Below are 27927 nucleotides of genomic sequence, written 5' to 3' on the forward strand. Positions count from 1 at the left end.
ACAGGTTACAGGACAGTGTATAGAACACAGGTTACAGGACAGGGTATAGAGAACAGGTTACAGGACAGGGTATAGAGAACAGGTTACAGGACAGGGTATAGAGAACAGGTTACAGGACAGGGTATAGAGAACAGGTTACAGGACAGGGTATAGAGAACAGGTTACAGGACAGGGTATAGCGAACAGGTTACAGGACAGGGTATAGAACACAGGTTACAGGACAGGGTATAGAGAACAGGTTACAGGACAGGGTATAGTGAACAGGTTACAGGACAGGGTATAGAACACAGGTTACAGGACAGTGTATAGAACACAGGTTACAGGACAGGGTATAGAGAACAGGTTACAGGACAGGGTATAGAACACAGTGTATAGAACACAGGTTACAGGACAGTGTATAGAACACAGGTTACAGGACAGGGTATATAACACAGGTTACAGGACAGGGTATAGAACACAGGTTACAGGACAGGGTATAGAACACAGGTTACAGAACAGGGTACAGAACACAGGTTACAGGACAGGGTATAGAACACAGGGTATAGAACACAGGTTACAGGACAGGGTATAGAGAACAGGTTACAGGATAGGGTATATAACACAGGTTACAGGACAGGGTATAGAGAACAGGTTACAGGACAGGGTATAGAACACAGGTTACAGGACAAGGTATAGAGAACAGGTTACAGGACAGGGTACAGAACACAGGTTACAGGACAGGGTACAGAACACAGGTTACATGACAGGATACAGAACACAGGTTACAGGACAGGGGAAAGAACACCGGTTACAGGACAGGGTATAGAACACAGGTTACAGGACAGGGTATAGAACACAGAGTATAGAACACAGGTTACAGGACAGGGTATAGAGAACAGGTTACAGGACAGGGTATATAACACAGGTTACAGGACAGGGTATAGAGAACAGGTTACAGGACAGGGTATAGAACACAGGTTACAGAACAGGGTACAGAACACAGGTTACAGGACAGGGTATAGAACACAGGGTATAGAACACAGGTTACAGGACAGGGTATAGAGAACAGGTTACAGGACAGGGTATATAACACAGGTTACAGGACAGGGTACAGAACACAGGTTACATGACAGGGTACAGAACACAGGTTACAGGACAGGGTAAAGAACACAGGTTACAGGACAGGGTATAGAACACAGGTTACAGGACAGGGTATAGAACACAGGTTACAGGACAGGGTATAGAACACAGGGTACAGGACAGGGTATAGAACACAGGGTATGGAACACAGGGTATGGAACACAGGGTATAGAACACAGGTTACAGGACAGGGTATAGAACACAGGTTACAGGACATGGTATAGAACACAGGTTACAGGACAGGGTATAGAACACAGGGTATAGAACACAGGGTATAGAACACAGGGTATAGAACACAGGTTATTGGATAGGGTATAGAACACAGGTTATTGGATAGGGTTTAGAACACAGGTTATTGGATAGGGTATAGAACACAGGTTATTGGATAGGGTATAGAACACAGGTTATTGGATAGGGTATAGAACACAGGTTATTGGATAGGGTTTAGAACACAGGGTATAGAACACAGGGTATAGAACACAGGGTTTAGAACACAGGGTATAGAACACAGGTTATTGGATAGGGTATAGAACACAGGTTATTGGATAGGGTATAGAACACAGGTTATTGGAGAACACAGGTTATTGGATAGGGTATAGAACACAGGTTATTGGAGGGTATAGAACACAGGTTATTGGATAGGGTATAGAACACAGGTTATTGGATAGGGTATAGAACACAGGTTATTGGATAGGGTATAGAACACAGGTTATTGGATAGGGTATAGAACACAGGTTATTGGATAGGGTATAGAACACAGGTTATTGGATAGGGTTTAGAACACAGGTTATTGGATAGGGTATAGAACACAGGTTATTGGATAGGGTTTAGAACACAGGTTATTGGATAGGGTTTAGAACACAGGTTATTGGATAGGGTTTAGAACACAGATAACAGCAGAAGGATATAATGTGCAGCTTAATGGAAAATCCCTTCAGATGTTCTGAAATGTTCTGCTGTTCTCTCCTGTGAGTTTGACATTGCCTGTCAGCTTGCGTTCTGGAACGCTCTACATGCTCACACACACAAGCATTATGCACACACGCACACAAACACACATACCTTTTCTGTGGTCCAGGGGTAACCGGAGGTTAGTGGGGGTCGTTGGGGTCAGAGAAGAATCACAGGACCCTCCCACACAATGGAACAATAGGCAGCTCTGCACTGAGTGGTTTCATAAAGGTTGGGATGGCAGAGCCGCTTGGACACTGTGCATTTTAATTAAGGGAGGCTCTTTTTCACTGGTAGGCTAGGGGCTTCAGTAGACCAGGGGCTTCAGTAGACCAGGGGCTTCAGTAGACCAGGGGCTTCGGTAGGCCAAGGGTTTCAGTAGGCCAAGGGTTTCAGTAGACCAGGGGCTTCAGTAGACCAGGGGCTTCAGTAGACCAGGGGTTTCAGTAGACCAGGGGCTTCAGTAGACCAGGGGATTGAGTAGACCAGGGGCTTCAGTAGGCCAAGGGTTTCTGTAGGCCAGGGGTTTTCAGTAGGCCAGGGGCTTCAGTAGGCCAAGGGTTTCTGTAGGCCTGGGGCTTCAGTAGGCCAAGGGTTTCTGTAGGCCTGGGGCTTCAGTAGGCCAAGGGTTTCTGTAGGCCAGGGGTTTTCAGTAGGCCAGGGGCTTCAGTAGGCCAAGGGTTTCTGTAGACCAGGGGCTTCAGTAGGCCAAGGGTTTCTGTAGGCCTGGGGCTTCAGTAGGCCAAGGGTTTCTGTAGGCCAGGGGTTTTCAGTAGGCCAGGGGCTTCAGTAGGCCAGGGGCTTCAGTAGGCCAGGGGCTTCAGTAGGCCAGGGGATTGAGTAGGCCAGGGGATTGAGTAGACCAGGGGCTTCAGTAGGCCAGGGGATTCAGTAGGCCAGGGGCTTCAGTAGGCCAGGGGATTGAGTAGGCCAGGGGATTGAGTAGACCAGGGGCTTCAGTAGGCCAGGGGATTCAGTAGGCCAGGGGCTTCAGTAGACCAGGGGATTGAGTAGGCCAGGGGATTGAGTAGGCCAGGGGATTGAGTAGGCCAGGGGATTCAGTAGGCCAGGGGCTTCAGTAGACCAGGGGATTGAGTAGGCCAGGGGCTTCAGTAGGCCAGGGGATTCAGTAGGCTAGGAGCTTCAGTAGGCCCAGGGGCTTCAGTAGGCTAGGGGCTTCAGTAGACCAGGGGATTGAGTAGGCCAGGGGATTGAGTAGGCCAGGGGCTTCAGTAGGCCAGGGGCTTCAGTAGGCCAGGGGCTTCAGTAGGCCAGGGGCTTCAGTAGGCCAGGGGCTTCAGTAGACCAGGAGATTCAGTAGGCCAGGGGATTGAGTAGGCCAGGGGATTCAGTAGGCCAGGGGATTGAGTAGACCAGGGGATTGAGTAGACCAGGAGATTGAGTAGACCAGGAGATTGAGTAGGCCAGGGGATTGAGTAGGCCAGGGGATTGAGTAGGCCAGGGGATTGAGTAGGCCAGGGGATTGAGTAGGCCAGGGGATTGAGTAGGCCAGGGGATTGAGTAGGCCAGAGTAGGCCAGGGATAGGCCAGGGGATGAGTAGGCCAGGGGCTGAGTAGACCAGGAGATTGAGTAGACCAGGAGATTGAGTAGACCAGGAGATTGAGTAGACCAGGGGATTGAGTAGGCCAGGAGATTGAGTAGACCAGGGGATTGAGTAGGCCAGGGGATTGAGTAGGCCAGGGGATTGAGTAGGCCAGGGGATTGAGTAGGCCAGGGGATTGAGTAGGCCAGGGGATTGAGTAGGCCAGGGGATTGAGTAGGCCAGGGGCTGAGTAGACCAGGAGATTGAGTAGACCAGGAGATTGAGTAGACCAGGAGATTGAGTAGACCAGGGGATTGAGTAGGCCAGGAGATTGAGTAGGCCAGGGGCTGAGTAGGCCAGGGGCTTCAGTAGGCTAGTGGGGTTGGTTTCTGAAGAGGGCGATGTAGTTGGACAGAAACCAGATGTGGGGTATTGCTGTCTGTCCCTACCCTATTACACACACACACACACACACACACACACACACACACACACCAAAACCATGTAAAAGTGTGTGTTTTGCATGTGTGAAGCAGTATGGTCATTTCCCCGTCTGTGCATACCAGTGTGTGTGTATGTGTATGTGTGTGTGCCTGCATACCTGCTCATACATGTTCTCCCTCTCTCCCAACTCCAGGTTCCCGGTGCTGTCTCCGTTGACTCATTTCCTCTCCTTACCCAGACTATGTCCTCACCAGTCTCACCTCCACACCATCTCTGGTCTGTCTGGCCTGTCTGGCCCCCGACACGGCTACTGCTGCTCCCGCTGTGCCCAGAAGAAATGGCCCCCCATCCTCCTGCCCCCCCTCGGCCCCCTCAAACCCCCAAAGTTCCTCCTGACCCCCTCAAACCCCCTCAGTCTCTCCTGTTACCCCCTCTGGACCTCCAGAAGACCCCTCTCCTGCCCCCCGTGGACACACACCACTCCACCACTAAGATCTCCCAGACGCCCAGGGCCGGGTCAGGGTTACTCCCTGAAGGGAAGTGGAGGATTCCTGGGGAGGTGACCCGGTCTGTTGGGAGGTGAGGATGGAAACACACACACATACTGTTGCTAAGTGTGAGCATTGTGTACATACAGTTGAAGTCGAAAGTTTACATACACCTTAGCCAAATACATTTAAACCCAGTTTTTCACAATTCCTGACATTTAATCCTAGTAAAAATTCCCTGTCTTAGGTCAGTTAGGATCACCACTTTACTTTAAAAATGTGAAATGTTAGAATAATAGTAGAGAGAATTATATATTTCAGCTTTTATTTATTTCATCACATTCCCAGTGGGTCAGAAGTTTACATACACTCAATTAGATATTTGGTAGCATTGCCTTTAAATTGTTGGGTCAAATGTTTTGGTTAGCCTTCCACAAGCTTCCCACAATAAGTTGGGTGAATTTTGGCCCATTCCTCCTGACAGAGCTGGTGTAACTGAGTCAGGTTTGTGGGCCTCCTTGCTCGCAAACACTTTTTCAGTTCTGCCCACACAGTTTCTATGGGATTGAGGTCAGGGCTTTGTGATAGCCACTCCAATACCTTGACTTTGTTGTCCTTAAGCCATTTTGCCATAACTTTGGAAGTATTCTTGGGGTCATTGTCCATTTGGAAGACCCATATGCGACCAAGCTTTAACTTCCTGACTGTCTTGAGATGTTGCTTCAATATATTCACATAATTTTCCCTACCTCATGATGCCATCTATTTTGTGAAGTGCACCAGTCTCTCCTGCAGCAAAGCACCCCCACAACATGATGCTGCCACCCCCGTGCTTCACGGTTGGGATGGTGTTCTTCGGCTTGCAAGCCTCCCCCTTTTTCCTCCAAACATAACAATGGTCATTATGGCCAAACAGTTCTATTTTTGTTTCATCAGACCAGAGGACATTTCTCTAAAAAGTATGATCTTTGTCCCCATGTGCATTTGCAAACCGTAGTCTGGCTTTTTATGGCGGTTTTGGAGCAGTAGCTTCTTCCTTGCTGAGCGGCCTTTCAGGTTATGTAGATATAGGACCCGTTTTACTGTGGATATACAGTGGGGCAAAAAACAGTCAGCCACCAATTGTGCAAGTTCTCCTACTTAAAAAGATGAGAGGCCTGTAATGTTCATCATATATACACTTCAACTATGACAGACAAAATGAGAAGAAAAAATCCAGAAAATCACATTGTAGGATTTTTAATTTATTTATTTTCAAATTATGGTGGAAAATAAGTATTTGGTCAATAACAAAATTTTATCTCAATACTTTGTTATATACCCTTTGTTGGCAATGACAGAGGTCAAACGTTGACTCAAATGATGTCAATTATCCTATCAGACACTTCTAAAGCCATGACATCATTTTCTGTAATTTTCCAAGCTGTTTAAAGGCACAGTCAACTTAGTGTATGTAAACTTCTGACACACTGGAATTGTGATACAGTGAAATAATCTGTCTGTAAACAATTGTTGGAAAAATGACTTGTGTCATACACAAAGTAGATGTCCTAACCGACTTGCCAAAACTATAGTTTGTTAACAAGATATTTGTGGAGCGGTTGAAAAATGAGTTTTAATGACTCCAACCTAAGTGTATGTAAACTTTCGACTTCAACTGTACGTAGGCATATCCACATTTACATTTAAGTCATTTAGCAGACGCTCTTATCCATGCACCGTATATATCCATGCACCGTATATATCCATGCACTGTATATATCCATGCACCGTATATATCCATGCACCGTATATATCCATGCACCGTATATATCCATGCACTGTATATATCCATGCACCGTATATATCCATGCACCGTATATATCCATGCACCGTATATATCCATGCACCGTATATATCCATGCACCGTATATATCCATGCACCGTATATATCCATGCACCGTATATATCCATGCACCGTATATCCATGCACCAATCTTCCGTTTGATTGACAGGTTTCAGGTAGCTCAGATTCAGGAGCAGAGGCCTGGTTCCGTGGAGATGACGTTCTGCCCAGAGTCGAGTGACTCAGACTCAGTGGAGGATTCATCTCTGCTGGGGGCGAACAAGTCATCCTCGTCATCATCCTCACCAGCTGCCAGGGGTACACAGGAGGTGATGGTTACTTCCTGTCTTGCTGATACTCCCTCTCATTTTTATTTTCACCTCCTCTCTTCCTCTTTCCAGTCCACAGAACAATCTGCTTCTTGAGTTCTCTCAGGAGACCCTGGCAGCACACAGAGGAGATCATATTCTTCTAGTGACTGCTGAATTATGGAATAGTAACACATTGCCTGTCATTGTGGTGCTGGGTAGAACTCCCTCAACAACACACACTCACTCCCTAGTTAGTCATCAGTGACAAAAACACACATGTCTAGCTCAGCACGTTTAAATGTGACACACACAATCACGACACACTTACGGTTTGTCAGTGCTGACGAGTGAATGAATTAAATTGTATTTTTGCATCAAATTGCCAGTTGGCATCCCATCCCTGACAGTTAGTGAGGAAGCTACTGACCCCTGGTGGTGACATTGGGAACACACACACACACAAAGCACCTCTCAAGTCCTGCCTGTAAGTCACATTCCCATGAAGCAACATCCTGTGAGTCAACGATCAACCATTCTAATAATCTCGCTCTCTCTCTCTCTGTCTCTCTGTCTCTCTCTCTCTCTCTGTCTCTCTCCTATCTCTCTCTGTCTCTCTCTCTGTCTCTCTGTCTCTCTCTCTGTCTCTCTCTGTGTCTCTCTGTGTCTCTCTCTGTCTCTCTCTGTCTCTCTCTCCTATCTGTCTCTCTCTCTGTCTCTCTCTCTGTCTCTCTCTCGCTCTCGCTCTCTCTCTCTCTCTCTCCTATCTGTCTGTCTCTCTCTCTGTCTCTCTCTGTCTCTGTCTCTCTCGCTCTCTCTCTCTGTCTCCTATATGTCTCTGACTCTCTGTCTGTCTCTCTCTCTCTCTCTCTGTCTCTCTCTCTCTCTGTCTCTCTCTCTTTCCGTCTCTCTCTCTCTTTCCACTTGCTCTCTCTCTTACAGGTTAACAGCTAAACATTTGCAGAGAGGAATGCTGGGTAAAAATAACTCTACCTCGCTGATCGATGGATGTGATGGGATTCCAAAATGGCAACCAGAGAGGTTGTGATTTGGGAAGTTAGCCTGGGTGCCAGACAAAGGGAAACTCTTGTATTTTAACACAAACAAGTTGTATCTATTCCTATTGTCTTTAGAGGCAGGGAGAAGAGAGGAGGAACAAACTATGAATTAACCCAACCGTGTGGTCAACACAGTCTGCACTCGACACTGTGCAATACACACACACACACACACACACACACATGGGGGTAGGCCTACACACATAGAACACATACAAAAAAGAACAAGTATTATTATAGGAAACGACTCCAATTTGTAGTGTAGAGAACTTTTAATCATTTTTCTAACACTTTCAGCTGTTTTGACTTGTTATATTTGAAACGCTGATTAGCGTAAGTTTTAGGCCTTCTTGATAATGTTGAATGTAGTCTCCAACATTGATAGAGAGACATAATAATATACAAACAGCATGAACTACATGTTGTACTCTTTAGCTCTTATAGATGGCATTTAACTTCATTTAGTTTCTGATTAAAGTTGAACATGTGGTAACAGCAGTGTAAATGACTGTATATATGTACATAGGGCTGTGAATATTGAAACTCTTAGATTTGACCAGAGGAGGGTCGGACAGCGACAGGAAGAGAGTCAGGGAGAGGGTCAGGGAGAGAGTCAGGGAGAGAGTCAAGGAGAGAGTCAGGGAGGAGGTCAGGGAGAGAATCGGGGAGAGAGTCAGGACGGAGTCAGGGACAGGACAGAGTCAGGGACAGGACAGAGTCAGGGACAGAGTCAGGGACAGGACAGAGTCAGGAACAGAGTCAGGGACAGGACAGAGTCAGGGACAGAGTCAGGGACAGAGTCAGGGACAGGACAGAGTCAGGGACAGGACAGAGTCAGGGACAGGACAGGGACAGGACAGGGACAGAGTCGGGGACAGAGTCAGGGACAGGACAAAGTCAGGGACAGAGTCAGGGACAGGACAGAGTCAGGGACAGGACAGAGTCAGGGACAGGACAGAGTCAGGGACAGAGTCAGGGACAGGACAGAGTCAGGGACAGGAACAGAGTCAGTCAGGAACAGAGTCAGGGACAGGAACAGAGTCGGTCAGGAACAGAGTCAGTCAGGAACAGAGTCGGTCAGGAACAGAGTCGGTCAGGGACAGGACAGTCAGGGACAGGACAGTCAGGGACAGGACAGTCAGGGACAGCGTCAGTCAGGGACAGGACAGAGTCAGGGACAGGACAGAGTCAGTCAGGGACAGGGTCAGTCAGGAACAGAGTCAGGAACAGAGTCAGGGACAGCGTCAGTCAGGGACAGCACAGAGTCAGGGACAGCACAGAGTCAGGGACAGCACAGAGTCAGGGACAGCACAGGGTCAGTCAGGGACAGGGTCAGGAACAGAGTCAGTCAGGGACAGGGTCAGTCAGGGACAGGGTCAGTCAGGGACAGGGTCAGTCAGGAACAGAGTCAGGAACAGAGTCAGGAACAGAGTCAGGAACAGAGTCAGGGACAGAGTCAGGGACAGAGTCAGGGACAGAGTCAGGGACAGCGTCAGTCAGGGACAGCGTCAGTCAGGGACAGCACAGAGTCAGGGACAGCACAGAGTCAGGGACAGCACAGAGTCAGGGACAGCACAGAGTCAGGGACAGCACAGAGTCAGTCAGGGACAGGGTCAGGAACAGAGTCAGGAACAGAGTCAGGAACAGAGTCAGGAACAGAGTCAGGAACAGAGTCAGGAACAGAGTCAGGGACAGAGTCAGGGACAGCGTCAGTCAGGGACAGCACAGAGTCAGGGACAGGGTCAGTCAGGGACAGGGTCAGGAACAGAGTCAGTCAGGGACAGGGTCAGTCAGGGACAGGGTCAGTCAGGGACAGGGTCAGGAACAGAGTCAGGGACAGAGTCAGGGACAGCGTCAGTCAGGGACAGCGTCAGTCAGGGACAGCGTCAGTCAGGGACAGCGTCAGTGTCAGGGACAGCACAGAGTCAGGGACAGCACAGAGTCAGGAACAGAGTCAGGAACAGAGTCAGGAACAGAGTCAGGAACAGAGTCAGAGACAGCGTCAGTCAGGGACAGGGTGTGGGTTTGCCAGTAGTTTGCGGTGCCTCTTTTGACGCACTTAAGTATGTCCCAGGCATTTTGGGGGAGATATGCTTTGTCCTGTGACTTCCTCTCTCCTGGCGTGTCACAGATCTAGGATCAGTTGACCCTCCCAGCTACACTGACCATTGATCAGTGGCATCCTACTCCATGTGGCACTTAGCTCAAACCATGACCTCACTTCCTGCCTTGTGACAATTGCCTTTCAACAAACATAGACTAAGTTATTAGGATAATCAACAAGTCTCTTTTGCCCCCACAGATAAAGCACTACAGATGCATTATTCATTCCGTTTTCAGTCAACTGTTATTACGTATTGCTACAAACACACACAAACACACACACACACACACACACACTGTCTAACTCTTCCAAGGAGAGCATGCAGACAGACACTATCATCTCTGGGTAATCTGAGTAAAAACTGTATTCTCAGTCCTCCTAAAGGGAACTACATTATCATAGGAATATTTAGACTTTGACCATCTCAATGTCATTCCCTCAGCTGCATTTCAAGTGTTTTTACTTCCGTTTTTTGTTTGTTATTTGAATAGATTTCCGAGTAGTGGCTGACGTAGCTGCTTCACTGTGGAAACAGTTTGGGTTTTGAATAGATTTCCGAGTAGTGGCTGACGTAGCTGCTTCACTGTGGAAACAGTTTGGGTTTTGAATAGATTTCCGAGTAGTGGCTGACGTAGCTGCTTCACTGTGGAAACAGTTTGGGTTTTGAATAGATTTCCGAGTAGTGGCTGACGTAGCTGCTTCACTGTGGAAACAGTTTGGGTTTTGAATAGATTTCCGAGTAGTGGCTGACGTAGCTGCTTCACTGTGGAAACAGTTTGGGTTTTGAATAGATTTCCGAGTAGTGGCTGACGTAGCTGCTTCACTGTGGAAACAGTTTGGGTTTTGAATAGATTTCCGAGTAGTGGCTGACGTAGCTGCTTCACTGTGGAAACAGTTTGGGTTTTGAATAGATTTCCGAGTAGTGGCTGACGTAGCTGCTTCACTGTGGAAACAGTTTGGGTTTTGAATAGATTTCCGAGTAGTGGCTGACGTAGCTGCTTCACTGTGGAAACAGTTTGGGTTTTGAATAGATTTCCGAGTAGTGGCTGACGTAGCTGCTTCACTGTGGAAACAGTTTGGGTTTTGAATAGATTTCCGAGTAGTGGCTGACGTAGCTGCTTCACTGTGGAAACAGTTTGGGTTTTGAATAGATTTCTGGCGTAGCTGAGTAGTGGCTGATGTAGCTGCTTCACTGTGGAAACAGTTTGGGTTTTGAATAGATTTCCGAGTAGTGGCTGACATAGCTGCTTCACTGTGGAAACAGTTTGGGTTTTGAATAGATTTCCGAGTAGTGGCTGACGAAGCTGCTTCACTGTGGAAACAGTTTGGGTTTTGAATAGATTTCCGAGTAGTGGCTGACGTAGCTGCTTCACTGTGGAAACAGTTTGGGTTTTGAATAGATTTCCGAGTAGTGGCTGACGTAGCTGCTTCACTGTGGAAACAGTTTACATTTGATAAAGGGTGGATGGTGATCAGGATCTAGTTGAACTATTTTTTATATTCTGTATGTTGCTGTTTTTGCCATTTAGAACCATTGTCTGGATTTGATCATTTTTATTGGTTGAACATTTCCATGTTTTTATCTGATTTATTATAACATGTTATAAACTGAAGTGTTGCAGAAAGGAAAGGAAAACAACTAATCTTCTTTACATTGTAGATTTGTATTTATTATGATATTGCATTTTTCTCTATGATATTTCTACTCTTGAAATAAATGAGCGGTTTATTTTGACTGGTCTGCGTGTGGTTTGTGTTATAATGCATGAACTTTCCATGGTAAACACGCGTGTGAGTCTATATGAGCCCAAGGTAAACACGCGTGTGAGTCTATATGAGCCCACGGTAAACACGCGTGTGAGTCTATATGAGCCCAAGGTAAACACGCGTGTGAGTCTATATGAGCCCACGGTAAACACGCGTGTGAGTCTATATGAGCCCAAGGTAAACACGCGTGTGAGTCTATATGAGCCCACGGTAAACACGCGTGTGAGTCTATATGAGCCCAAGGTAAACACGTGTGTGAGTCTATATGAGCCCAAGGTAAACACGCGTGTGAGTCTATATGAGCCCAAGGTAAACACGCGTGTGAGTCTATATGAGCCCAAGGTAAACACGCGTGTGAGTCTATATGAGCCCAAGGTAAACACGCGTGTGAGTCTATATGAGCCCAAGGTAAACACGCGTGTGAGTCTATATGAGCCCAAGGTAAACACGCGTGTGAGTCTATATGAGCCCAAGGTAAACACGCGTGTGAGTCTATATGAGCCCAAGGTAAACACGCGTGTGAGTCTATATGAGCCCAAGGTAAACACGCGTGTGAGTCTATATGAGCCCAAGGTAAACACGCGTGTGAGTCTATATGAGCCCAAGGTAAACACGCGTGTGAGTCTATATGAGCCCAAGGTAAACACGCGTGTGAGTCTATATGAGCCCACGGTAAACACGCGTGTGAGTCTATATGAGCCCAAGGTAAACACGCGTGTGAGTCTATATGAGCCCAAGGTAAACACGCGTGTGAGTCTATATGAGCCCAAGGTAAACACGCGTGTGAGTCTATATGAGCCCAAGGTAAACACGCGTGTGAGTCTATATGAGCCCAAGGTAAACACGCGTGTGAGTCTATATGAGCCCAAGGTAAACACGCGTGTGAGTCTATATGAGCCCAAGGTAAACACGCGTGTGAGTCTATATGAGCCCAAGGTAAACACGCGTGTGAGTCTATATGAGCCCACGGTAAACACGCGTGTGAGTCTATATGAGCCCAAGGTAAACACGCGTGTGAGTCTATATGAGCCCAAGGTAAACACGCGTGTGAGTCTATATGAGCCCAAGGTAAACACGCGTGTGAGTCTATATGAGCCCAAGGTAAACACGCGTGTGAGTCTATATGAGCCCAAGGTAAACACGCGTGTGAGTCTATATGAGCCCAAGGTAAACACGCGTGTGAGTCTATATGAGCCCAAGGTAAACACGCGTGTGAGTCTATATGAGCCCAAGGTAAACACGCGTGTGAGTCTATATGAGCCCAAGGTAAACACGCGTGTGAGTCTATATGAGCCCAAGGTAAACACGTGTGTGAGTCTATATGAGCCCACGGTAAACACGCGTGTGAGTCTATATGAGCCCAAGGTAAACACGTGTGTGAGTCTATATGAGCCCACGGTAAACACGCGTGTGAGTCTATATGAGCCCAAGGTAAACACGCGTGTGAGTCTATATGAGCCCAAGGTAAACACGCGTGTGAGTCTATATGAGCCCAAGGTAAACACGTGTGTGAGTCTATATGAGCCCAAGGTAAACACGCGTGTGAGTCTATATGAGCCCAAGGTAAACACGCGTGTGAGTCTATATGAGCCCAAGGTAAACACGCGTGTGAGTCTATATGAGCCCAAGGTAAACACGCGTGTGAGTCTATATGAGCCCACGGTAAACACGCGTGTGAGTCTATATGAGCCCAAGGTAAACACGCGTGTGAGTCTATATGAGCCCAAGGTAAACACGCGTGTGAGTCTATATGAGCCCAAGGTAAACACGCGTGTGAGTCTATATGAGCCCAAGGTAAACACGCGTGTGAGTCTATATGAGCCCAAGGTAAACACGCGTGTGAGTCTATATGAGCCTATAAGGTAAACACGCGTGTGAGTCTATATGAGCCCAAGGTAAACACGCGTGTGAGTCTATATGAGCCCAAGGTAAACACGCGTGTGAGTCTATATGAGCCCACGGTAAACACGCGTGTGAGTCTATATGAGCCCAAGGTAAACACGCGTGTGAGTCTATATGAGCCCAAGGTAAACACGCGTGTGAGTCTATATGAGCCCAAGGTAAACACGCGTGTGAGTCTATATGAGCCCAAGGTAAACACGCGTGTGAGTCTATATGAGCCCAAGGTAAACACACGTGTGAGTCTATATGAGCCCAAGGTAAACACGCGTGTGAGTCTATATGAGCCCAAGGTAAACACGCGTGTGAGTCTATATGAGCCCAAGGTAAACACGTGTGTGAGTCTATATGAGCCCAAGGTAAACACGCGTGTGAGTCTATATGAGCCCAAGGTAAACACGCGTGTGAGTCTATATGAGCCCAAGGTAAACACGCGTGTGAGTCTATATGAGCCCAAGGTAAACACGCGTGTGAGTCTATATGAGCCCAAGGTAAACACGCGTGTGAGTCTATATGAGCCCAAGGTAAACACGCGTGTGAGTCTATATGAGCCCACGGTAAACACGCGTGTGAGTCTATATGAGCCCAAGGTAAACACGCGTGTGAGTCTATATGAGCCCAAGGTAAACACGCGTGTGAGTCTATATGAGCCCAAGGTAAACACGCGTGTGAGTCTATATGAGCCCAAGGTAAACACGCGTGTGAGTCTATATGAGGGCCCAAAAAATAAAGGCTGTCGACAAACATTGATTATGACATGGATGATGTCAACAAAAACTGCTCTAATATGGATGAAGTTGACAACCATTGATCCACTACCAGCACAGTAAATTGACATGATGTTAAATACGTTGACAGGATGTTAAATACGGTGACAGGATGTTAAATACGGTGACAGGATGTTAAATACGGTGACAGGATGTTAAATACGGTGACAGGATGTTAAGTACGTTGACAGGATGTTAAGTACGTTGACAGGATGTTAAATACGGTGACAGGATGTTAAATACGTTGACAGGATGTTAAGTACGGTGACAGGATGTTAAATACGGTGACAGGATGTTAAATACGTTGACAGGATGTTAAGTGAGCCTTTAGTGCCCTCTAGTGCAGTACGGGAAATCTTTGCACAAAGAAATACACTGAACAAAAATATAAACGCAACAGTTAAAGTGTTGGTCCCATATTTCATGACCTGAAATAGAAGATACCAGAAATGTTCCACACGCACAAAAAGCTTTTTTCTCTCTAATGTTGTGCACAAATTTACATACCTGTTATTGAGCATTTATCCTTTCCATCCACCTGACAGGTGTGGCATATCAAGAAGCTGAGTAAACATCATGATAATTACACAGATGCACCTTGTGCAGAGACAATAAAAGGCCACTCTAAAATATGCAAATTTGTCACACAACACAACGTCACTGATGTCTCAAGTTTTGAGGGAGCGTGCAATTGGCAGGCTGACCATGAATGTTCACCAGAGCTGTTGCAATAGAATTTAATGATAATTTCTCCAATGTGATTTTAGAGAATATGGCAGTACGTCCAACCGGCCTCAAACCACAGGCCACGTGTAATCACTCTGCTGCAGAGGATAAGTTCATTACAGTTATCTGCACCTCAGAAATTGCAGCCCAAATAAATGCTTCACAGAGTTCAAGTAACAGATACATCTCAACATCAACTGTTCAGAGACTGTGTGAATCAGGCCTTTATGGTTGAATTGCTGGAAAAGAAAATGCTACTAAAGGACACCAATAAGAAGAAGAGACTTGCTTGGGCCAAGAAACACGAGCGATGGACATTAGACCGGTGGAAATCTGTCCTTTGGTCTGCTGAGTCCAAATTTGAGACTTTTGGTTCCAACCTCCGTGTGTTTGTGAGACGCAGAGTAGGTGAACGGATGATCTCCGCAAGTGTGGTTCCCACCGGGAAGCATGGAGGAGGAGGTCTGATGGTGTGGGGGTCCTTCGCTAGTGACACTGTATGTGATTTATTTAGAATTCAAGGCACACTTACCCAGCATGGCTACCACAGCATTCTGCAGTGATACGCCATCCCATCTGGTTTGCGCTTAGTGGGACTATCATTTGCTCTTCAACAGGACAATTACCCAACATACCTCCAGACTGTTTAAGGGCTATTTGACTGAGAAGGAGAGTGATGGAGTGCATCAGATGACCTGGCCTCTACAATCACCTGACCTCAACTCATTTGAGATGGTTTGGGATGAGTTGGACCGCAGAGTGACAGAAAAGCAGCCATGATTTGTTGGATTTTGTTTAATTTGTTTAACATTTTTTTGGTTGCTACATGATTCCCATATGTGTTATTTCATAGTTTTGATGTCTTCACTATTATTCTACCCTGTAGAAATAAAGAAAACCCCTTGAATGAGTAGGTGTTCTAAACTTTTGACTGGTACTGTATATAAAAAATAATACTATATATGAATCAAAAAAATTAAGTTATTCAAGTATAAATGACCAAAGTTATGATAGATTGCTATAGATTTTTTGTTAATTACCAAAATTACTGAAGATTCTGGTAACTTTGGTAAATTACAGGTAGCTTTGTTTAAGCATGAGTTTTTTTCTCTGTAATTTGTAGTCGTGCCAGCAGTGAGCCTGTGTTGCTTCTATAAAACTATCTGGATTATATCCAGCACCATCTGTGTGTCTTTGGGATGTTAATTAATGATTTTCCAGACACACCCTAGAACCTGTCCAAGTCATGCCTGGGCCTGAACCTCTTTCTCTGACAGCTCTCAAGAGGAGGTCCTCTTCAGACTGACTTACAGTCTGTGTGTGGTGTATGCATTTCTGAAGATAGGTTTGTTAGATACACTACAATCAGTGGCCCCTAAATATATAATAACTGTCTATTGTGATTACAATAGTGATTAGAATATCACTAACATCACTATCATGTTTTTACAGCATATATGCTCTCTACACTGTCAGCATCAATCAGTGTATTTCTCTCTGCCGTTAGCTAAGGAAGCTAAGTCAGATTTCAATCAATGAGTTACAGTATACCCCTCTCACTTTCAAGTAATAAGTCTGGTATTTGTATTGTATGTGAAATCTCCCGTTATTTACCAGTCAGGGATAAAACATTCAATAAAATATGCCCACTTTGTTTGACACCGTTCATTCTCTTTCAAACAGTCGTCATCCCATAGAATTAGGAATAGTAGGATCTCTATGGGTCATCCGATCCGTATCGGATAATGATATTCAGTTCAAAGGAGCCAGTCATCAAATCAAATGTGTTTATATAGACCTTCTTACATCAGCTGATGTCTCAAAGTGCTGTACAGAAACCCAGCCTAAAAGCACAAACAGCAGGTAATGCAGGTGTAGAAGCACGGTGGCTGGGAAAAACTCCCTAGAAAGACCAAAACCTAGGAAGAAACCTAGAGAGGAACCAGGCTATGTGGGGTGGCCAGTCCTCTTCTGGCTGTGCCGGGTGGAGATTATAACAGAACATGGCCAAGATGTTTAAATGTTCATAAATGACCAGCGTGGTCAAATCATCCATCCAGTGTCTTTGTCCAACTGTGTTCTCTCCATTCCAATGGAATACACAATGTGTTCCATAGCTATTCAGATAATAGATTGATCTTCATGTCGGTCAGAGCTGCGTTGAGAGTGCCCCCGTCACACTTCCTGGTTTCATTTGTGATGCCCTGCTTCTGTGAGTGAAGTTGCTACGGAAACCCTGTCCAGCCATGAAGTAGAGGATGGGATCCACACAGCTGTTGGCGCTGGCCAAGGGGCGTGTCACCTTATAGGCCATGCTGGACACCTGCAGCAGCTCACAGCTCACCTGGGGATGAATAAAAACTCTTATGATTTAAACATTCATTCTGTTGACAATGTGCCTTTTAAAGAGCAACTGCCTTTAAAAAGCAGCAAATCCCTTTGAAAATGACCTATGAGGCATCCCTTTGAAAATGACCTATGAGGCATCCCTTTGAAAACAACCTATGAGGCATCCCTTTGAAAATGACCTATGAGGCATCCCTTTGAAAACGACCTATGAGGCATCCCTTTGAAAACGACCTATGATGCATCCCTTTGAAAACGACCTATGATGCATCCCTTTGAAAACGACCTATGAGGCATCCCTTTGAAAACGACCTATGAGGCATCCCTTTGAAAACGACCTATGAGGCATCCCTTTGAAAACGACCTATGTGGCATCCCTTTGAAAACGACCTATGTGGCATCCCTTTGAAAATGACCTATGATGCATCCCTTTGAAAACGACCTATGATGCATCCCTTTGAAAACGACCTATGATGCATCCCTTTGAAAACGACCTATGATGCATCCCTTTGAAAACGACCTATGTGGCATCCCTTTGAAAACGACCTATGATGCATCCCTTTGAAAACGACCTATGTGGCATCGATGGCAGATTTCTTGAATTATCTTAGATTCCTTCACGTGCCAATCGGCATGTTCAGTGGCTCTTTAAAGGCAATGTTACTAGGCTCACAGAGATCATACTTAAGTTCAATGCTGCAGATGTCGTCTCCGTAGTGGAAATTACATTTAAATGTCAATGACCTTTGAATCCCAGCCTATACAAGGATAATGACAATATCAACAACAACAATCATAATAGCAGTGGTTAAATTGAGCCTGAGCTACCTGGAACTCCAGAATCTTGGGTGAAAGGGAGAGCTACCTGGAGCCAGACTCCTGCATCTTGGGTAAAAGGGAGATCTACCTGGAGCCATACTCCTGCATCTTGGGTGACAGGGAGAGCTACCTGGAGCCAGACTCTTGCATCTTGGGTGACAGGGAGAGCTACCTGGAGCCAGACTCCTGCATCTTGGGTGACAGGGAGAGCTACCTGGAGTCAAACTCCTGCATCTTGGGTGACAGGGAGAGCTACCTGGAGCCAGACTCCTGCATCTTGGGTGACAGGAAGAGCTACCTGGAGCCAGACTCCTGCATCTTGGGTGACAGGGAGAGCTACCTGGAGCCAGACTCCTGCATCTTGGGTGACATGGAGAGCTACCTGGAGCCAGACTCCTGCATCTTGCGTGACAGGGAGAGCTACCTGGAGCCAGACTCCTGCATCTTGGGTGACAGGGAGAGCTACCTGGAGCCAGACTCCTGCATCTTGGGTGACAGGGAGAGCTACCTGGAGCCAGACTCCTGCATCTTGGGTGACAGGAAGAGCTACCTGGAGCCAGACTCCTGCATCTTGGGTGACAGGAAGAGCTACCTGGAGCCAGACTCCTGCATCTTGGGTGACAGGGAGAGCTACATGGAGCCAGACTCCTGCATCTTGGGTGACATGGAGAGCTACCTGGAGCCAGACTCCTGCATCTTGCGTGACAGGGAGAGCTACCTGGAGCCAGACTCCTGCATCTTGGGTGACAGGGAGAGCTACCTGGAGCCAGACTCCTGCATCTTGGGTGACAGGGAGAGCTACCTGGAGCCAGACTCCTGCATCTTGGGTGACAGGAAGAGCTACCTGGAGCCAGACTCCTGCATCTTGGGTGACAGGGAGAGCTACCTGGAGCCAGACTCCTGCATCTTGGGTGACAGGGAGAGCTACCTGGAGCCAGACTCCTGCATCTTGGGTGACAGGGAGAGCTACCTGGAGCCAGACTCCTGCATCTTGGGTGACAAGGAGAGCTACCTGGAGCCAGACTCCTGCATCTTGGGTGAAAGGTGAATCTACCTGGAGCCAGACTCCTGCATCTTGGGTGACAGGGAGAGCTACCTGGAGTCAAACTCCTGCATCTTGGGTGACAGGGAGAGCTACCTGGAGCCAGACTCCTGCATCTTGGGTGACAGGAAGAGCTACCTGGAGCCAGACTCCTGCATCTTGGGTGACAGGGAGAGCTACCTGGAGCCAGACTCCTGCATCTTGGGTGACAGGGAGAGCTACCTGGAGCCAGACTCCTGCATCTTGGGTGACAGGGAGAGCTACCTGGAGCCAGACTCCTGCATCTTGGGTGACAGGGAGAGCTACCTGGAGCCAGACTCCTGCATCTTGGGTGACAGGGAGAGCTACCTGGAGCCAGACTCCTGCATCTTGGGTGACAGGAAGAGCTACCTGGAGCCAGACTCCTGCATCTTGGGTGACAGGGAGAGCTACCTGGAGCCAGACTCCTGCATCTTGGGTGACAGGAAGAGCTACCTGGAGCCAGACTCCTGCATCTTGGGTGACAGGGAGAGCTACATGGAGCCAGACTCCTGCATCTTGGGTAAAAGGGAGAGCTACCTGGAGCCAGACTCCTGCATCTTGGGTAAAAGGGAGGGCTACCTGGAGCCAGACTCCTGCATCTTGGGTGACAGGGAGAGCTACCTGGAGCCAGACTCCTGCATCTTGGGTGACAGGGAGAGCTACCTGGAGCCAGACTCCTGCATCTTGGGTGACAGGGAGAGCTACCTGGAGCCAGACTCCTGCATCTTGGGTGACAGGGAGAGCTACCTGGAGCCAGACTCCTGCATCTTGGGTGACAGGGAGAGCTACCTGGAGCCAGACTCCTGCATCTTGGGTGAAAGGTGAATCTACCTGGAGCCAGACTCCTGCATCTTGGGTGACAGGGAGAGCTACCTGGAGCCAGACTCCTGCATCTTGGGCGAAAGGGAGAGCTACCTGGAGCCAGACTCCTGCATCTTGGGTGAAAGGGAGAGCTATCTGGAGCCAGACTCCTGCAACGACTTCCGGCGCCGACTGAGATGGCCGCCTCGCTTCGCGTTCCTAGGAAACTATGCAGTTTTTTGTTTTTTTACGTGTTATTTCTTACATTAGTACCCCAGGTCATCTTAGGTTTCATTACATACAGTCGAGAAGAACTACTGAATATAAGATCAGCGCCAACTCACCATCAGTACGACCAAGAATATGTTTTCCGCGACGCGGATCCGGTGTTCTGCCTTACAAACAGGACAACGGAATGGATCGCATGCAGCGACCCAAGGAAACGACTCCGAAAAAGAGGGAAACGAGGCGGTGTTCTGGTCAGACTCCGAAAAAGGGCACATCGCGCACCACTCCCCAGCATTCTTCTTGCCAATGTCCAGTCTCTTGACAACAAGGTTGACGAAATCCGAGCAAGGGTAGCATTCCAGAGACATCAGAGACATCAGAGACTGCAACGTTCTCTGCTTCACAGAAACATGGCTTACTGGGAAGACGCTATCTGATGCGGTGCAGCCAACGGGTTTCTCCACGCATCGCGCGGACAGAAACAAACATCTTTCTGGTAAGAAGAGTGGCGGGGGCGTATGCCTCATGACTAACGAGACATGGTGTGATGAAGGAAACATACAGGAACTCAAATCCTTCTGTTCACCTGATTTAGAATTCCTCACAATCAAATGTAGACCGCATTATCTTCCAAGAGAATTCTCCTCGATTATAATCACAGCCGTATATATCCCCCCCCAAGCAGACACATCGATGGCTCTGAACGAACTTTATTTAACTCTTTGCAAACTGGAAACCATTTATCCGGAGGCTGCATTCATTGTAGCTGGGGATTTTAACAAAGCTAATCTGAAAACAAGACTCCCTAAATTTTACCAGCATATCGATTGCGCAACCAGGGGTGGTAAAACCTTGGATCATTGTTACTCTAACTTCCGCGACGCATATAAGGCCCTGCCCCGCCCCCTTTCGGAAAAGCTGACCACGACTCCATTTTGCTGATCCCTGCCTACAGGCAGAAACTAAAACAAGAGGCTCCCACGCTGAGGTCTGTCCAACGCTGGTCAGACCAAGCTGACTCCACACTCCAAGACTGCTTCCATCACGTGGACTGGGACATGTTTCGTATTGCGTCAGATGGAAATATTGACGAATACGCTGATTCGGTGTGCGAGTTCATTAGAACGTGCGTCGAAGATGTCGTTCCCATAGCAACGATAAAAACATTCCCAAACCAGAAACCGTGGATTGATGGCAGCATTCGCGTGAAACTGAAAGCGCGAACCACTGCTTTTAATCAGGGCAAGGTGTCTGGTAATATGTCCGAATATAAACAATGCAGCTATTCCCTCCGCAAGGCTATTAATAAACAAGCTAAGCGTCAGTACAGAGACAAAGTGGAATCTCAATTCAATGGCTCAGCACAAGAGGCATGTGGCAGGGTCTACAGTCAATCACGGACTACAAGAAGAAACCCAGCCCAGTCACGGACCAGGATGTCTTGCTCCCAGGCAGACTAAATAACTTTTTTGCCCGCTTTGAGGACAATACAGTGCCACTGACACGGCCTGCAACGAAAACATGCGGTCTCTCCTTCACTGCAGCCGAGGTGAGTAAGACATTTAAACGTGTTAACCCTCGCAAGGCTGCAGGCCCAGACGGCATCCCCAGCCGCGCCCTCAGAGCATGCGCAGACCAGCTGGCCGGTGTGTTTACGGACATATTCAATCAATCCCTATACCAGTCTGCTGTTCCCACATGCTTCAAGAGGGCCACCATTGTTCCTGTTCCCAAGAAAGCTAAGGTAACTGAGCTAAACGACTACCGCCCCGTAGCACTCACTTCCGTCATCATGAAGTGCTTTGAGAGACTAGTCGAGGACCATATCACCTCCACCCTACCTGACACCCTAGACCCACTACAATTTGCTTACCGCCCAAATAGGTCCACAGACGATGCAATCTCAACCACACTGCCCTAACCCACCTGGACAAGAGGAATACCTATGTGAGAATGCTGTTCATCGACTACAGCTCGGCATTCAACACCATAGTACCCTCCAAGCTCGTCATCAAGCTCGAGACCCTGGGTCTCGACCCCGCCCTGTGCAACTGGGTACTGGACTTCCTGACGGGCCGCCCCCAGGTGGTGAGGGTAGGCAACAACATCTCCTCCCCGCTGATCCTCAACACGGGGGCCCCACAAGGGTGCGTTCTGAGCCCTCTCCTGTACTCCCTGTTCACCCACGACTGCGTGGCCATGCACGCCTCCAACTCAATCATCAAGTTTGCGGACGACACAACAGTGGTAGGCTTGATTACCAACAACGACGAGACGGCCTACAGGGAGGAGGTGAGGGCCCTCGGAGTGTGGTGTCAGGAAAATAACCTCACACTCAACGTCAACAAAACTAAGGAGATGATTGTGGACTTCAGGAAACAGCAGAGAGAACACCCCCCTATCCACATCGATGGATCAGTAGTGGAGAGGGTAGCAAGTTTTAAGTTCCTCGGCATACACATCACAGACAAACTGAATTGGTCCACTCACACTGACAGCGTCGTGAAGAAGGCGCAGCAGCGCCTCTTCAACCTCAGGAGGCTGAAGAAATTCGGCTTGTCACCAAAAGCACTCACAAACTTCTACAGATGCACAATCGAGAGCATCCTGGCGGGCTGTATCACCGCCTGGTACGGCAACTGCTCCGCCCTCAACCGTAAGGCTCTCCAGAGGGTAGTGAGGTCTGCACAACGCATCACCGGGGGCAAACTACCTGCCCTCCAGGACACCTACACCACCCGATGTTACAGGAAGGCCATAAAGATCATCAAGGACATCAACCACCCGAACCACTGCCTGTTCACCCCGCTATCATCCAGAAGGCGAGGTCAGTACAGGTGCATCAAAGCTGGGACCGAGAGACTGAAAAACAGCTTCTATCTCAAGGCCATCAGACTGTTAAACAGTCACCACTAACATTGAGTGGCTGCTGCCAACACACTGTCATTGACACTGACCCAACTCCAGCCACTTTAATAATGGGAATTGATGGGAAATGATGTAAATATATCACTAGCCACTTTAAACAATGCTACCTTATATAATGTTACTTACCCTACATTATTCATCTCATATGCATATGTATATACTGTACTCTAGATCATCGACTGCATCCTTATGTCACTAGCCACTTTAACTATGCCACTTTGTTTACTTTGTCTACATACTCATCTCATATGTATATACTGTACTCGATACCATCTACTGTATGCTGCTCTGTACCATCACTCATTCATATATCCTTATGTACATATTCCTTATCCCCTTACACTGTGTATAAGACAGTAGTTTTGGAATTGTTAGTTAGATTACTTGTTGGTTATCACTGCATTGTCGGAACTAGAAGCACAAGCATTTCGCTACACTCGCATTAACATCTGCTAACCATGTGTATGTGACAAATAAAATTTGATTTGATTTGATTTGCATCTTGGGTGAAAGGTGAATCTACCTGGAGCCAGACTCCTGCATCTTGGGTGACAGGGAGAGCTACCTGGAGCCATACTCCTGCATTTTGGGTGACAGGGAGAGCTACCTGGAGCCAGACTCCTGCATCTTGGGTAAAAGGGAGAGCTACCTGGAGCCAGACTCCTGCATCTTGGGTGACAGGGAGAGCTACCTGGAGCCAGACTCCTGCATCTTGGGTGACAGGGAGAGCTACCTGGAGCCAGACTCCTGCATCTTGGGTGAAAGGGAGATCTACCTGGAGCCAGACTCCTGCATCTTGGGTGACAGGTGAAGCCAGGCAGAGCCTTTAAAAGCGTATGATTCCAGTGGTTGTGGTACTGTACCTGGGAGGGATCCATCTGCTCCATGTATCTGAGGGAGTAGTACAGACTTCTGGTCAGGTGGAAGGGTAGGAAACACAGCATGAACACTGCTAACACGATGATTATCATCTTCACAGACTTGTGTTTGGAGCGATGAGCAGCGAGCCCCCCGACTCCCCTCGACTGGCTCCCTCCTGCCCCCCAGGTGGGCTCCAGAAGCTTCCTCACCATCAGTCCATAGCACACCATCACCACCATGAAAGGGAAGGCAAACATCAGGACAGACACCACCGAGCTGTACACCAGGAAGTCATGAAATAACTCTGGACTGGATGTGTCGAAACACACCCTCTCTGTCCCCTCGTCCCTGGTGCGTGAGAAGTAGAGCACGGGAGCCTGGCACATCAACACACACGCCCACACCGCCACAGACACCAGCCGGGCTCTCCGGGAGCTGACCCAGCTCAGTGACCTCATCGGGTAGCACACACCCAGGAAGCGGTGCAGGCTGATGCAGCACAGGAACAGGATGGAACCGTAGAGGTTAGCGTAGAACAGGAAGCGGATGAGTTTGCAGAACGGTTCGCTGAAGGGCCAGTCGTTCTCGTCGGCGTAGTAGTAGATTAGGAAGGGTAGGGTGAGGATGTAGAGGGTGTCGCACACTGTCAGGTTGAACATGTACACCGTGGAGGGCTTCCAGCGTTTTGTACGGAACAGGATCACGTACATGGCCGTGATATTCAGGGCTAGGCCAATCACGAACACCAGGGTGTAGCTGACAGGAAGCAGGATGTACTTGAAGTCCTCCTTGAATTGACAGCGCCAGCTGTGCCCGCTGCTCTCATTGGTTGAGTGGTTAGCGAAGGTAGCCATCTTTGAGGAGGATACAGATCTGAGGAGGATACAGATGTTAACTAATGCACACCCACTCACCCACATACCCACACACCCACATACCCACATACGCACACACCCACTCACCCACACACCCACATACCCACTCACCCACATACCCACACACCCACAGAATGAGAGAGAGAGAAGACAAGTGTGATAGTAAATATCAACTGTACTAGCCACTTGTATAACACTCCACAGTAAAGCTAAAGGAGTGCCAATGTCTCTGTTGACTTCAAATTGTATTTGTCACATACACATGGTTAGTTAATGCGAGTGTAGCAAAATGCTTGTGCTTCTAGTTCCGACAATGCAGTAATATATAACAAGTAATCTAACAAATTCACAACAACTACGCATGTATGAAGGCACATGCTGGAAGCAGAAGCTCATTTTGACATAATACCCATAATTCCTTCATTTGTATCTTTCCTCAATCCCTTTACGAGTCCAAGTTAAGAGAGGGTTGGAGTGGAGGAAGTTGGATGTTTTGTCCTTAGATAGTGATAGATGTTATAGCTGTTCCAACAGGTTTGGATCCCACAGAGAGCACTTTCAACGTTTAAGTTAATGATTCATCAGGAAGTTAGTGTCCTATTTTCACAGGTTCCGAGCGTGGAGACAGGATATGATAACTAAGGTTGCATAAGGAAGGTATATCACTGAAAACGTTCAAAGTTTACCAGTAAACTCCCAGAGTTTTGATATCTTTCAAGGATTTTATGTCAAATATATGAAATAAATAAATAAGATGATTTTAAAATAAGATATACAATGACAAAACTGTAAAACATCCTAAATATAAACTGTCAACTTAGTGAATATCACTGCTGTTCAACATTAGGGTTTCAGCATGAAATATTCTTCATATTTATTTTTGATAAACTTTGATTTATTTGACTATGTCACTATATATTTGTTGTCAATGTTTTGGTGTCAAACTGGTGGTAGTTGTGAATAAAGTCAATAGTTTGAAAAGTTGCTGAGTTAATAAAAAATAATGCCATTGTTGATTAGATGCTTTTGTCATTAATTAGGCCATTTTCTCTTGAACCATATGGTCTGTCTACTAGAAACTCATGAACCATATGGTCTGTCTACTAGAAACTCATGAACCATATGGTCTGTCTACTAGAAACTCATGAACAATATGGACACGGATATAATAAATTAATACTATATATGAATACATTTTCTTAAGTTATTCAAGTATAAAATACCAAAGTTACGATAGATTACTATAGATTTTCAGTTAATTACCACAATTATTATTATTATTATTATTATTTATTTTTATTATTTTTATTTTTTTTACCTTTATTTTACTAGGCAAGTCAGTTAAGAACAAATTCTTATTTTCAATGACGGCCTAGGAACAGTGGGTTAACTGCCTGTTCAGGGGCAGAACGACAGATTTGTACCTTGTCAGCTCAGGGATTCGAACTTGCAACCTTTCGGTAGCCGGGGCGGCTACCCTGCTGAAGATTCTGGTAAAGTTGTTAGTTTTGCAACCTTAATGATAACACAGAGAAATAGACATGGCATGGTACAGCATGAATGTATTGTTATATTCCCCAGTTTCTGTGTTGTGGGTTTGTGTATATGTATGTGTGTATTTCAGGAAATGGCTTCCTGGATTCCACCAAGCAGCTGATTGGTCAGCCCCATTGCAGATCGGAGCATTGATCCCGCCCTCTTGTTAGGGGATACAGCTGTCGGCAATTACCGACTCCTGCCGGCAGCTTGAAAAGCCAGAGTACCTTTGTTAGGAGAGAGAGCTTATTGGATGTCCTGTGTTGGTTGTGACTCAGAGACAGTTTTGTTGGAAGTATTTGTAGCCGCTACTTCTGAGTTATGTCTGTGCCAATAGGACTCAGTGTTTTTCATTATTGAAATTGTTCCCTTTACATGAGTAATTATTCTGTTTTTGTTCCCAGGGGGAGGGGAAGGCACCTTGGGAGTGTTTAGGGAAAAACCTGTGGCCATACATGTACCCGTGGAACGTACTCTGTCTATGCCACTAGGTAAGACCTGGGCAGGCCACCCCCGGTATTGTGGTTAGCGCGCCAGGAGGCGTTAAGAATAAGTAAGTGTGTAGGAGAGGGGGCTCTTTAACTTTCTTTGTTTCTTTGTTCCATCCAGTCCCTTTTCCCCGAATTACTGTGTAAAGGAAGAATAAATTCCCTGTAAACGGTAATATTCTCTGCCTCTGTCATCCTTACCTACAATCACATATCTCTTTCACTCCACAGGGAGTTGAGTGTAGCAGGGTGTGGCGTTCCCCCCCTCCAAGAGGCGTGTGTAACAGTAGTTTTATAACACAGAGACACACGCACACATAGATCGAGGGTGGGGGTGGTGCAATTCTTTTCCATCAACAGACATCTGTATAGGCCTGTTAGTACAGGACTAGTAAAGGTCTGTTAATACAGGACTAGTAAAGGCGTGTTAATACAGGACTAGTAAAGGTCTGTTAATACAGGACTAGTATAGGTCTGTTAATATAGGACTAGTAAAGGTCTGTTAATACAGGACTAGTATAGGTCTGCTAATACAGGACTAGTAAAGGTCTGTTAATACAGGACTAGTAAAGGTCTGTTAATACAGGACTAGTAAAGGTCTGTTAATACAGGACTAGTAAAGGCCTGTTAATACAGGACTAGTAAAGGTATGTTAATACAGGACTAGTAAAGGCCTGTTAATACAGGACTAGTAAAGGTCTGTTAATACAGGACTAGTAAAGGTCTGTTAATACAGGACTAGTAAAGGTATGTTAATACAGGACTAGTATAGGTCTGTTAATACAGGACTAGTAAAGGTCTGTTAATACAGGACTAGTAAACGCCTGTTATTACAGGACTAGTAAAGGCCTGTTAATACAGGACTAGTAAAGGCCTGTTAATACAGGACTAGTAAAGGTCTGTTAATACAGGACTAGTATAGGTCTGTTAATACAGGACTAGTAAAGGTCTGTTAATACAGGACTAGTAAAGGTCTGTTAAT

The 27927-nt window shown here is 46.9% G+C and overlaps 1 protein-coding gene and 1 pseudogene across 6 annotated transcripts in view; one reads left to right on the forward strand and one right to left on the reverse strand.

Annotated features, from left to right (window-relative positions):
- Positions 1–8279, forward strand: part of LOC115126940 (tumor necrosis factor receptor superfamily member 19L-like) — a 106840-nt pseudogene extending 98561 nt beyond the window's left edge.
- Positions 8280–15780: 7501 nt separating this feature from the next.
- Positions 15781–27927, reverse strand: part of LOC115127384 (P2Y purinoceptor 2-like) — a 36845-nt gene continuing 24698 nt past the window's right edge. For 3 of the 6 annotated variants that reach the window (XM_065024242.1, XM_065024246.1, XM_065024244.1), the window contains exons 2-3: positions 24049–24919; positions 15781–17344 (exon numbers count right to left, since the gene is read on the reverse strand). In XM_065024242.1, the coding sequence (XP_064880314.1) occupies positions 17150–17344; positions 24049–24919 (1066 nt within the window). In that variant the 3' untranslated portion in view covers positions 15781–17149. Of the gene's footprint in view, positions 17345–24048; positions 27842–27927 lie in introns of those variants that run through there. The other 3 variants (XM_065024245.1, XM_029656995.2, XM_065024243.1) reach the window with 3 other exon arrangements.

Source organism: Oncorhynchus nerka, linkage group LG11, assembly GCF_034236695.1.
Source record: "Oncorhynchus nerka isolate Pitt River linkage group LG11, Oner_Uvic_2.0, whole genome shotgun sequence".
In the NCBI taxonomy this organism is placed as follows: domain Eukaryota; kingdom Metazoa; phylum Chordata; class Actinopteri; order Salmoniformes; family Salmonidae; genus Oncorhynchus; species Oncorhynchus nerka.